The 12,576-nt window shown below is 47.0% G+C and overlaps 1 protein-coding gene across 1 annotated transcript in view; it reads left to right on the forward strand.

Moving 5' to 3' along the window:
* Nucleotides 1-12,576, forward strand: part of PTPRF (protein tyrosine phosphatase receptor type F) — a 285,818-nt gene that overhangs the window by 202,388 nt on the left and 70,854 nt on the right. The window contains exons 7-8 of the mRNA XM_062497725.1: nt 2,515-2,526; nt 9,708-9,977. Coding sequence (XP_062353709.1) covers nt 2,515-2,526; nt 9,708-9,977 — 282 coding nt within the window. The remainder of the gene's footprint in view (nt 1-2,514; nt 2,527-9,707; nt 9,978-12,576) is intronic.

A 12,576-nucleotide genomic window follows, 5' to 3' on the forward strand; every position in this document is an offset into this window, starting at 1 on the left:
TAAATCCTCTGCCTCTGTCCCTGCATGGTGGGGAGGCAAACGTTATTTACCATCACCGCTCTGTCATTTGTCCTGTAAAAAAGCAGCAAAACCACTGATAAAACATGCTTTTTACCTTAGGAGTGACATGGATAGAGAACTGGAGATAAGGGACCATGTGAATGGAAACTGTAAGGAGATGAAACTTTCAATTTACCATTTATCAGGTTTATCTCAGATAAAGCAGCAGCTGTTTAAGCCTTAACTAAGGGAAGAGCAGAGAGAACTTTCTGCTCAGGTATTCCCTCTTGCTTTACAGATCTTCCGAAATAGCCCACTACTGGTTTTTATTGCTTATAAGCCACTAATATAAAATGAGATTAAAAGATAATCTGGCACTTAATGACAAATAGCAGGTCCTAAACTTGTTCATGTTTGACAAACCAGAAAGTAATCTGTTTGAATTAGTGTGTTTCACATGTGTCTCCTCACCTTTCCAGCTCTAATCTGAAGTGTCAACACCTGTAGAAAGCCACTGCTGGAGCCTACTCCTGTCCATGCCAACTGATGCAGTGTGATCCCTGCCAGATTCCCCAAAACAAAGCTGCTGGCTGACCCCCAGCTGGAGCAGTACCCCTCACCTTGTCCCCAGGCAGGCCAAGTGGCACCACAGTGGGTGGCACCCCTTGCTACGGCTGGGGTCTGTCAGTCCCTCCCAAGGGCAGGGGTGGGCTCTGGGGGCTTGAGCAGCAAGGACAGATATCCCTGTAACCATTGCAGCATCATCCCTCAGTCTTACACCCTTCAGCAGCCTCTTGCCCTTCAGTCTCACAGTCCCAATGGATGTAGTAGGTTGGTCCATGCTGGCAGCACTTGGAGTTTGTGTTGCCCTATTGCGATGTTAGTGCTGCTTTCCAGAAATGCAGCCTTCCACAAGCACACCTGATTTGCTAGGAGCACTGTCCTTCCTGAGCAAGGGCAGGAAACAGATCGTCCCTGTTGGGAAGAGCTGAGCAGAAGGCAGGAGCCCCTCGTGTCTGCTGAAGCCATACAGATGTGATACGCTCCATTAGATTAGGAAATAAAGTGCTGGCTTGGGAGCAGCAACAAAGGGGTTCCCTCCCATCGCAGGGTCTCATAGGATCAAATGAGCCTTATGCTAAGGTTTGTAGACCAAGAGGTAAATCCCCTTCCTAAAGCAGGACAGAGGAAACCTGGACTTTAAACTTAGGACTGTTTGTTTTAAAGATATCTTGTTGAGGCTCCTCACTTATGGGCCAGATAAGCTCTGAGTTGGCTGGTTCAAGTTCCCTGATACCAGTTCAATTGAAAAAATGTAAATAAGTGTTCTGCTGTTGTCCAGCAAGCTCCATTACACTCCATAGGCCACTGTGGTAGCTGTTATTGGTAGCTTCTTGCCTTGCTTGTACTGTGTCAGTGTTGGTTAAAATCCTGTCCTCTGATTGCTAGAAATGGCTTACTGTACTGTTGCACTGTATAATGCCACATGCTGTTCTCTAATTTGCAGTGTTTCTGCTGGAAAGCAAATTCCTTCCCCCACCTTCTCCTTCCCCCATCAAAAATGTGACTCATAAGCAGTCTTCAACTATCAAATCCATTTGTGTATTCTCTCAGCGAGGGTTCGATTACAGCTGGTATGCCACAGATCTGTAGCTGCAGTGAGGTCACTCCTGCTAGAGAAATAAGATCTCCTTTGTCTATAAGGAAAATGCAACTAACCTTCTGCTGTCTCTCCTGCAGGAACAAAAACTGGGACCTGCTCAATTCTCTGGGTGTTTTTTGTCCTTCTGATTTCTTGTCCGGCTCTCACTCGCAGCACAATGTGCCAATGAGGCTCTCAAAACTGAGCCCAGCTGAGACTGTGCATGTCTGTCACTTGCCTAATACCTCTCTGCTGCCTTTAGCTCTTTGTTTGGAGAGGGGGAACAATTCTTCATGGTAGAAGATTTTCCGATTCACCACTTGGAGCATTTTTTTCATACTTTATAAAATTCGGATTTACATATATGGTCTTCGCAGTGTGTGCTCAGTGGGTTTGAAGTGCCTTTGCCATCATCTTTGTAGCTGGAGTGGGTGTATGGCAGCACATGTGTGATGGCTGGAGTCCTTTGCTCTGTGTGTGTGTGTGTTCTGCACATGTAAATGTGTCTGTGCATCCAGCATCTGGCCCAGAGCGGGCGTCCCTGAAGCACCCTCCATGTGGGGATGTGTGGGATGTGCAGTCCCCTCTGCCCTGCCAGCAGGAGTGGTGAGTGGGTCAGGGAGGCAGAGGGGCCAGCCCTGCTCTGGGCCAGAGCAGTGTGAGTGCAGCTTCTCTTGTCACTGCCGTGGAGTGGAGTGTGCATGGTGGGAAGTCATGGCTGACCTCTGTAGTCTTGTCTTGTCGTTTCAGTGGTGTGCGGACAGATGAAGCTTGGCCTGTTTTTACTCTCTGTGTTTTTCCTTGTCTTTTTTTATTCCCTCCTCATCTTCATCGCACTCTGCCATCAAACAAAACAAACTTTCATCTCTCAGATCAGCGAGAAGGTTGGTCCTTTTCACTTCTTATCCATCTACAGTACACCACGTCAGATGGGACTTTTCCAGTAGGGAGAGGAGAGCCGTTCCCAAAAGGGGAGGGGGGCCTGCAGACTGGCTCCTTTCCAGGCACAGCCACACTGTGCCTGGTGAAATCTGCTTACTGTTTGCTGTGACTCTGGTGATGGCATTGATACTTTGCTTGCATGCCTTTGTTGCTTGAGATTTAAAGTGCACAGAATATATTTTGCATGCAAATACTAGCCAGGGCAGTTATGTCAAAGGCAGGGTAGGAAGAAGTGCATGCTGCTCTGTGTGGGGTCCTTCTCTAACCCTGTATTTGTGCTAGGTGCAAGTGTAATACATCTAAACTGCTGCTGCTTTCTGGCTGGAGAACAAGAACAGTCCTTGGAAGCAGAGATCAGAATGATCAGTCCCCTCACAAGCTGCTAAGGATGCCGAGTTCTTTAATTCCTCCTGAAGCTTTTACAGTTTTAACTTTCTCTAGAGGGAAAAAGCTTACTTTTGATCTCAGCTGAAGGTGAACCCAGCATGCTGCCCTCCCTTGCTACAAGGCAGCAGGGGCAGCTGGCTGAGATCCAAATCCCTTGTGCTGAGGCAATTTCCCTGCTCCTCAGCAGTCCCTGCACTAGGGTAGCCTATTTCCCATGCTCTGTCCATACGCAGACAGGATCCCTTTACATGAGCAGGTCTGCCTCTCCTTCCTTCTCTGGGGCCGGGTCTTCCTCCTGCTGGCAGGAGAGCAGGGAGCTCTGGCAGTGGCCCCAGCCATACTAAGGACAGCTTAGGGAGGCACATGGTGACATGCACAGGAGCTTGTAGCCAATCGGCAAAACCTGGCTGCTGCTTTGCTCTGCTCTGTCCTGCTGCTCTCAGAGAGCCAGAGGTGAATAAAGGACAGGAGTGGAAGACAACTCCAGCCTTTAAATTAAATCTAGCTCCAGACCTAGCTCAAGGCACCCATGATTTCATGCTGAGGAAAGCTGGTGTTTCTGGCAGAAGTCTGGATTTAGTTTCCAGAGATGATCCCTTCACTGAACAGGTCCTATGGGAGTCTTTCCTTCCACACACACTGGAGGTGAGGAATGCTCACGCTGTTTCCCAGGTGGCATGGGAAAGAGACCCTGGCTTGTCTCAGACAAACTGCCAGGCACCTGGATGAATTGCGTTATGATTGTCACTAGAACAAGTTTTTACAAATTGTCATAGCAGTTGTTTCAGTACACTGAGTTCAATCCTGTTTCTCTCCCTGGAACATGCTCTCATTTAGATTGTACTGAGGAATGGGACCTTCATTGTTTACCTTCTAAAAATAGATTTTGTGGAGGATAAAATTACCTCAGCCCAAGACGATGAAAAATGAGAGAGAGAACAAGGAAGAAAAGAGAAGAAATCAAAGCCAAGGCCCAAAGCCTCCCAGATTTCAGTGAATTTGGAGTACTGCTATGATGGCTGAGACATGTCTGGAGACTAAACTTTTGATAGGGCACATGAATGTTTTAGCCACATAGTTTAGCTGAAGGAAAGCATCTGAGAATAGATATAAGCCAGCAGGAGTGAAGAATTCCTCATTCTTTGTGTTGACCCTTCCTTCCCACTCCACCAAAAATACCTACGTACACAAATATTTAATGTGAAGCCAGAAATTAGTTTCTAAATATTCCATTGGGATTTGCCATGCTTATAATTTGTTTGGCACTGATAATTACATCGTACATTTTTCCAGCTTTACTTAAAACTGTGTACTGCTAACCCATGCATTTAATTATTGCTCTGTGACTGCTACAAGGTTATTTATTAACAAGTTATTTTATCTTGATACTGTGGATCTTTTCTCTTATTCTCCTCCTTAATGTTGTGTTATTTTCATCAGAGAAATTTCTGAGAGCAAATGCAAATTGCAGAGCTCCACAATCTTGGTCTACCTTACTTTGCTATTAGTATGTCAGTATGCTGAATGCTGATGTGTCTCCAGTGCTGCACCACTGTAATGATATATCCTCTTTTATATGTGGTTGTCAGCACAAATAATTAGACCTAAAAGTTATAGCTGAAATATAATCCAAAAATGGCAAGGCCCTGTTTTGGAAATTGTCTATAAAATGTCAGCACTCAAGGATACATTGGGAGCATAAATAGTACGGCATTGTTTGAGCACAAGATTAGACTGTAAATGCATTTTTTCTGGTTCCAATTTTTCCTCTCCTTCTGTTGGTTCTGTCAATGGGTTGTGAGATTTCAGCAACTGCCTTTCTGTTTGAAGTCCTTTCGTAAAATGATAGCACTGGGGAGAGATGAAAGGTGTCTACAGATGAGTAAACCTTGCAGACCAATGATTATATTTGAGGATAGCTCCTAAATTCACTCCTTCCCAACTTGTAGGATGTGGTTGCTGAGGAAGGCAGGAGTTTTGTCACGTTACCAGTCTGGCAAGGGAAAGAACACACCCTATGCACCAGGGATCCCTCAGCTTACCTGGCTCAAGTAATGAAGTTGGACAGGCTCACACTTTCAGAGATGCACCCCTGCACATCACACACTGCTGCTCATCCCAGCTGGGAGGTTAGAACAGAGCCCCCCGACCTTGCTTTGTCTGTGCTGGGACCGGGGAGGAGCAGCAGACCAGTCAGTCCTTGTTCTCCTTCAGAGCAAAAGGGACTTTAGGCTGCTGTTCCTCATGCAGAGGACAAGAAAAGGGGAGAGGATGTCAGGACAGTAGAGCAGGACCTGAGAGAGGAGCAGAGAAGCATGCAGAGAACAAGCACAGCTCTCCATCACCATGGAGCAGCACCCAGTGAGCAGCAGGAAGGGAAAGATGAGGCCCAGAATTAGATGCCAGGTAGGCATGGTTCAAAGAAAACCATGAAGAAGGAGCGGGCAAGTAGAGGTGCCTGGGTCTCTGCAAACCAGAGGGAGGGATGTTAGCATTGACATCTGCTAAGCTGTGCTGTGGCCAAGGCAGCCAGCAGGAAAATCTGGAATTTGGTTTTCCCTTCCCTAGCAGCGCTGCACGACTTTGGAAGCCTGGACAGTCCTCCTGGCACTGTTGTGCTTCTAGCAGAGCCTCACTGGATGCCAGCAGTGTCTCAGCACATGAGAGGGACTAACAGCACCAGCCTGAGAGCCCTAAGCTTAAAGTCTACAGCTTTTGCAGACAGCAGCAGGGAGGAGGGTGTCCGTGGTTCTCCAAAGGGGTAATTTCACTCTCGGAGGGAACCTGAGATGTGTGGAAACAGCCACTCCCGTGCTGAAAGGAACCAGGCAATCGATTGAAGTTCTTTGCTCTCAAGGCAAGGAATGCGCATGTTAGTGCATGCTGAATTATTAACATTTCTCAACCTTTGTGGCTCTAGTGTTGCTTGCACCCCTCCTTCCCCACAGCAGTCCCTGTGAGTGAGGAACCAGACTCCACACTGTCTTTTCTCCCAGTCCTGTGAGATCCAGGGCATGGGCTTGGGTTGCACTGCACTCACTGCTTACACTTCACTTCCTAAGGAATGCTCTCAGTGGGGAGATACATGGAATAGTGGACTAGTACAGAGCCCTTATGATGCCTGTTCTCGGGATGAATTATAATTAATCTCATTTTTGACAGTCTGCAGGTTTAACTAAACCCCTGAATTACAGTATTGTCCGGTGAAATAATTCTAATATTCACAGTAGTTTTCCCTGTGCTGTTCTTGCAAAACCTCCAAACCACCTTCTTCTGATCATTATCCAAAAGATGATTAAAAAAAATATTGCAAATTCTAGTCAAGAAAATTGTAATTAAAAGGGAAATTTCATTGCTGCACAAAATGAAGAAAGCAAAATTTTCTGGAGCACTTAAGGTAGCATCATGGACTGTGCTACCCCATGTGATTTGACTTGTAAATTGGACAGAAATTCTAAGAATGCTGCTTTCTGAAGAGTTACACTGATTTAAATTATTACCAGACTCTTATGCTAGAAAAGCAAGCAACTTAAATTGCTGGCTTGAGCCTGAGGAATGTGTTGATGGTGCTGTGCAAGCTGCTGTGAGAGCCGTGCCAGCTCTTGCTAATGCTAACTGACAGCATCTCCCCTTCTCCCTCTGTACTGACTGGGGCAAGAAGCTGCCAATTATCCCCCAAGAGGATGGGAGGCTGACGGAGCCCGTCCTTTCCTTTGCACATACTCCTGACAGAGCACTGTCTGGGCCAGATCTCTTACCGAAGGCACTACCCTGACCTTTTCCCACCTCCCGTGTAGAGAGCTGACCCCTACACAGGGCATCCATTTTTAGCAGCTGGGTGCCTTGGGCACTGCTGCTCTCTGGTGCGGAGCAGCGAGCCCATCTCAGCAGCTCTGCCGGTGTGCAGATGAGGGGAGGATGGCTCAGCCATTCTGGGTTGCAGAAATGCACCACAGAAGCCTGTTTAACCACTCATCTGTTGCCAGGCTGGAGAGCTGAGGCTCTGCACAACTTCCTGGCGTCCACAGGCTGTGGCGTGCAGGAGGCACACCCTGTTGAGGCTGGTGAGGGCATCTCTTTTTGATCCACAGGAGAGCTTTCCTTGCCATTCATCCTTTTTCTAGGCACAGGAGCTCATCAACCACCTATGCTGCTCCCATATGTGTGGCACAGGGAGAGTGATTTCCCATCACCCTGCAGAACACTGCTGCAGGGCCCCAAGCCCCTGTGAAGTGCCTGTCCCCTCCGTGCAGGGGAGTAGGCAGTGGTCAGCTGCTGACATCCCTTAGGAGAGGCAGCACAGTCCCCACAGGTCCTGCCTCTGCAGGATGCATCAAGAGTGACACGACACCAGTGGGACTCGCACAGCCACAGGAGCACCCTGAAAGCAAGTGCTTGGCATGGGGACACACTGGGGGTGCAGAGGAGTCTGCGGCAGGCTGTGCTGCCTCTGGTCTCGCAGGGTTGGAAGTAAAAATGTGTGTGTGCATGCTGAGCTCTGACCTTTCTGCATGGCCTTGTGTCCTCTAGTGTCTTGTCTTCCCAGGTCCCTGTATGTGAGTACTTGTGTGCCTTCCTTCTCCCTGTCCTGCCCTTCCATCACTATCTGACTCTGTAGTGGCCTCCAGGTGCCTGCCAGCCTGTTTGCCTTGTGCATGTGTGTGAATGCTCTGTGCACACCTATGGCATTATCCTCAAAATTTGCTCGTTTGGTTTGGTTTTTTTTGGTTTTTTGGTTTTTTTTTTTTTTTTTTTTTTGGTTTTAATACAGCTTGGGTGGGTGGGTTTGATCCTTTGACGGGGATGGAATTTGAACAGCTTCTACCTGGAATAATTCGACGCCATGTTCATTGGAAAATAAACATGACTTTTAATGAATGGTGCTGGGATACTTTGGTTGGAAATACATGCCATCATGTTAAACCATTGCCATGTCCATCAGGTTCAGTCTGTATTCTCATGAATGCATAGCATTTGAGTAAACTTTCAGTTCTCTCATTTGGGGAGCACTGCCCCATTGGTCAGGTAGCACTTCACTGGTGATTGCTCATGTAGGTATTGATTTGAGATTTAATAATTGATTAAAAGAAGCATCAAGCAAGACTTTGGATTTATATACTCCAAGAAAAAAAAAAAAGGTGAAGGAAGTTATCCTTAAGTTTTCCTTACCCTGGCTGGTAAGGAGCTAATGAGCCATGTTTTGTCACTGAGACTATGTGTAGTACACACATGATGTTGACAGTATTGTCTAATTTATCACAAAGTCTTAGCTCTGTTGTACATGCAAGTGTGGGGGCTTCTGTGTTCAGTCTGTTTCTGCAATCCTGATGGTTTGGGGATGAATCATCAAAGAGAGCACTAGTGAAATTTGATTTGGGTAGAGCCAGCTTGGCAAGTGGAGCTGACATCTCTGCAGCTCACGGGACTGTCAGCAGCTTAACTGTCTGTGGAGATGCTGTGGTGGCAGGAGCCAGGCCAGCAGAGCTAAGAGTCCCCAGGCCCCCATTGCCCATGGGGCTGGCTGTGCCCCTTGGCCTATTGTGAGCTGGCCCTGCTCAAGCTCCTGCCCCATTCCCACCTGCAGCCAGCACTGCAGCAGTTGCTGCCCCACCAGCCCAGTGCTGATGAAGGAGCCTAATTGGCAGGGAGAGGCTCCTTGGAGCCAGTCACTTGTGACCCCAGCTCAGGGGCTGCCTCTCCAGTGGAGGAGGCTAGAGGAGAGCAGAGCTGCTGGGCAACATACATTCAAGCAGTTTCCCTTTTTAACTACAGACTAAAATGAGCTTGCCCAGGGGAGACAAAGATTTACCGAGCGCAGTTGTTTCTCTACCCTTGCTTAAATAGGCCCATAACACTAACCCTGAAGAAGGGACCTCATTTCTCAGTGTCATTTTCCTGACAGGAATGCATATGGCAGGCAGCTTTAGAGCTTTATTGTAGCTGAGAGTTGCTTACAAATAAGTCTTGAATGAAATACCCAGCAAGGGATTGATATGAAGAGAAGCTGTGCAATGCAATAAGGAGGAATACATCTCCCAAAGAGCTGCCACGAAGGTGGGAAAGGTTCTGCCAGCCCAGCTCTCTTCTGTCAAAATGGATATGATCTCACATCTGTCAGGATTAGTTCTCTCCTGCCCAGCAAGGTGATCTCTTCAGGCCCTGACAATGTCATGCAGCTCGGGTGACTATTCTTTCTGAGCCAAGGTAGAACCTGAGTTACATTTTGAAAGGAATTATATTTTATTTAGCAGCACACATGTGCTAATTCAAAAAGAAACCCTTCTGCTGCCCCTGCCCAAAACCTGTGAGGTTTAGGGAATGGGCTGCTTTGCTCCAGAGCTAATAAATTGAGCAGGTGATTCCGTTTTGCAGAGCTTCAGTGAACCCTGCGCAAAGTGTGTGACTGGCATTTGTGCATGCTCTCTAATTAGAAGGGTGTAATTTAAATGGAGGAATGTTTCATGTTAGTAATACGATTTCAAAAGGCTATGTTTGGAGGGAATGGATTGAGCCATCTCTTAATGAGTTCTGCTAATAAGATGCCAGTGGCTAAGGAAGGAGAGAGAGCAAAGTGTGTGCAATTTGGCAAAGTAGTGAACAGCTTTTACACTTCATTTTATCTGTCCTGAGGGATAGACAGGCAGAAATGTTGACTGCCCCTCATGTACCCCTGCAGTACAACTGAGTACTCTCTGCTGGTTCTGGGACCCTACTAGCTGTCTCCTCCTTGTTTCAGTGCGGCGCGTTGCTCCTCGATTCTCTATCCCTCCGAGCAACCACGAGGTGATGCCTGGGGGGAGCGTGAACCTCACGTGTGTTGCAGTAGGTGCTCCAATGCCCTACGTGAAGTGGATGGCTGGTGTGGAGGAACTAACCAAAGAAGATGAGATGCCCGTCGGTAGAAATGTCCTGGAGCTGAATAACATCATGCAGTCTGCCAACTACACCTGCGTGGCCATCTCTTCCCTTGGCATGATCGAAGCCACAGCCCAGATCACTGTCAAAGGTAAGGAATTATTTCTTGCAGTGCTCCTACTTGGGTTTCCACAGTGTAGCCCTTTACCCAAATTTCTTGGCTGCAGCTGATTGACTGCTCTCTTCTGTGATTTTTTCAGCTTGCAAGGGAGGTTCCCAAACCCACAACTTTGTTTTTTCCTGCTCACAGTGTGATGATATTTTCTCTCTCCCTACAAGTGGCATGGCAGACAAGCTTGTGTCAGACCAGGTCCTTGTTATACCATGAGAGAATCTCACTGAGTCTGTGTTTATCTCAGCAATGTCTGGCTTGTTCTATGCCATCAGCAGGATCAGCTCAGCACAGCAGTGGGCCTTGGGCTGTCTTGGGGCATGGTCTGTGGATGTCTGCAGAGAGCTGTTTGCACCCGTGTTCTCTTGCAGTAAGAGTGAGACAAGAAGGTTAAATGAAGTGTCCATGTCAACAAAATAAGCATCCTCTCTATAGGAGCTATATATGTTCGTTTGAAATTTGTTACATAATCCTCTGTAAATGTCTTCTCTTAGTGCTGTGCCTCTTTCCCTTTCTTTTTCTTGTGTTGCTGTCCTTCAGCTGTACTTTCTGATGATATTTCACAAGTAGCTTTGTCGCAAAGAGGATATTGTTGCCAATCACTGACCATAGGGTAGCCCACCCACTAACAGGAGGCTGAAGGTATCCTGCCTTTCCCACCTGGGGCCTATCAGAGCCACAGTATCCCTTTCCTTCTCTGCTTGCTGTTGATTTGTAGCTCAGATTACAACAGATACATCATCTTTTGAAGCTGTCTGTTCTTGCAGGCTCCTTCCTGCTCTAAGGCCACCTTTAGCACAGAGATACTCCTTGAACAAATCAGAGAATTGAGTGTTAGCCCTCTCTGACCTGGAGATAACAGCAAATTCTCTTGGCTAGTCAGAGGATGCTTTTAACCTTAGCCGCACCCAGCTCCCTTTACTCACAACATCTGCTCGTCAGTACCTTTTCCAGCCTCTCTTTTCATGCAGAGCACAGTGCTTGCCTTGCTGTAGCAGATACACAAGACCATGCAGAAAAAGGGCCATGATGGGATGGTGGTTTGTGTTGCAGGGAAGAGGTGGGGTCTGCACCATTGCACCGATGGTTTGCAGCATTTACCTCTTCACAGCTTTGCCTCGCTCCCTCACTGGATTACATGATGCCCCAGGACAGGGAGCAATTTGCTCATCTCCTTTAGCCCTTCACCTTCCTTTTTGTGTCCTTGTGTGTTTTTTCTGCCTTTACTCTGGATATCTTACTGCCTCTGTCCCAAACTCCTTCACCCACTGTTGCTTCTCCTGTGCTTGCTGGCAAGCAAACCATTTTCAGTGCAGACAGGAGAATCAATATTACATAGAACTGATTGCACTTAAGTGTGTTGAAAGTACCAGACCTGCCCTTGCTCACATGGAGGCTGCACACCCAAAAGCTGTCAAGAGTCAAACTTGTGGCTCCTCAAAAGAAAAGGAGTTTCATCTGTCCTTGAAAGCCTGAGGAAGGCTTCCAGTTTCTAGGATGCTGTAGGAAATACGTTTCTTCAAGCCATAATATTGTGCACGTTGGGTTTGCTCTCCCTGAGTCCTCCATGGGTCATGGTGAGGCATTTGGCTGTGGGTTGTGTGCCCTCCCCTCCCTTGCCCTGATGATCTTAGTACTGATGTTGCAGCAGCACTGGAGAAGGCATTCTCTCTGGTACTCAGAGCAGGCATGCCCTGTGCTAAGGAGCTTTCCTTCCTCAGCTGAACCTTGTGAAAACTAGAAACCTGATGGCTTTGCCAAAGAACGAAATTCTTGAGGATCTTAATTTGGGTTGAGCATTTTCTGTAGTTCCTTGTCAAGCACAGCTGCATTACAAATTACTAATGACTTTAAAGTGGTTTGTAGGAGGTTTAAGCTTACTGTAGATTTTAATTCAGTCATTGTACTAAAGTATTTGTGTACTCTGCAAATCTCTCTCACACTTATTCTTTTTCTTTGTTCTTGTGGTAAAATGGTAAATCTGGAAATGTTTGGTTGCAGTAGTTGCCTTCTCATTGACACTTCAGAGGTGTCATTGTCAGAGTTCTTGTGTAACAGTTTATTGTCTGGTTGCAGTTTGACACACCACCCAGTGAAATAGTGGATATGAAAGTTGGTAGTTTCTCTGGCTGTATCTCACCTGCATGTACTGTAATACTTACAAAGCATTGCCCCATCAACCCTTCTAACAGTATTGTCCATGAACTCCCTGTGGCCTACAATACTGCCTCTCTGGAAGCAAGAGCATAAATCCAGATTACTTTGGAGCTCTGGTTGCTTTACTTTGTAAATCACTGTGCACCTGGCTTCTGGGGCCAGCCCAGCCGAGCCCAGCAAGCACCTTCCCACTGCCGGGTGAACCCCCATGACAGAAACATTCCTGCATCCCCGTTGAATTACTTTTATTTAGCCTGCTGCTGGTAAGTGCGTCAAGCACATCTAATAACATGATTGCTCTGTTTATCCTTCCATTAAGAACCACTTCAAGCAATATATGGTAATATAAAAATGCATGTTATAGAGTATGAAATGATTTCTGCCTTTTAAAGAAGAATGTTAATGGGAGGTGGCAGCTCCA

This window comes from Cinclus cinclus, chromosome 8 (genome assembly GCF_963662255.1).
Source record: "Cinclus cinclus chromosome 8, bCinCin1.1, whole genome shotgun sequence".
Lineage (NCBI taxonomy): Eukaryota > Metazoa > Chordata > Aves > Passeriformes > Cinclidae > Cinclus > Cinclus cinclus.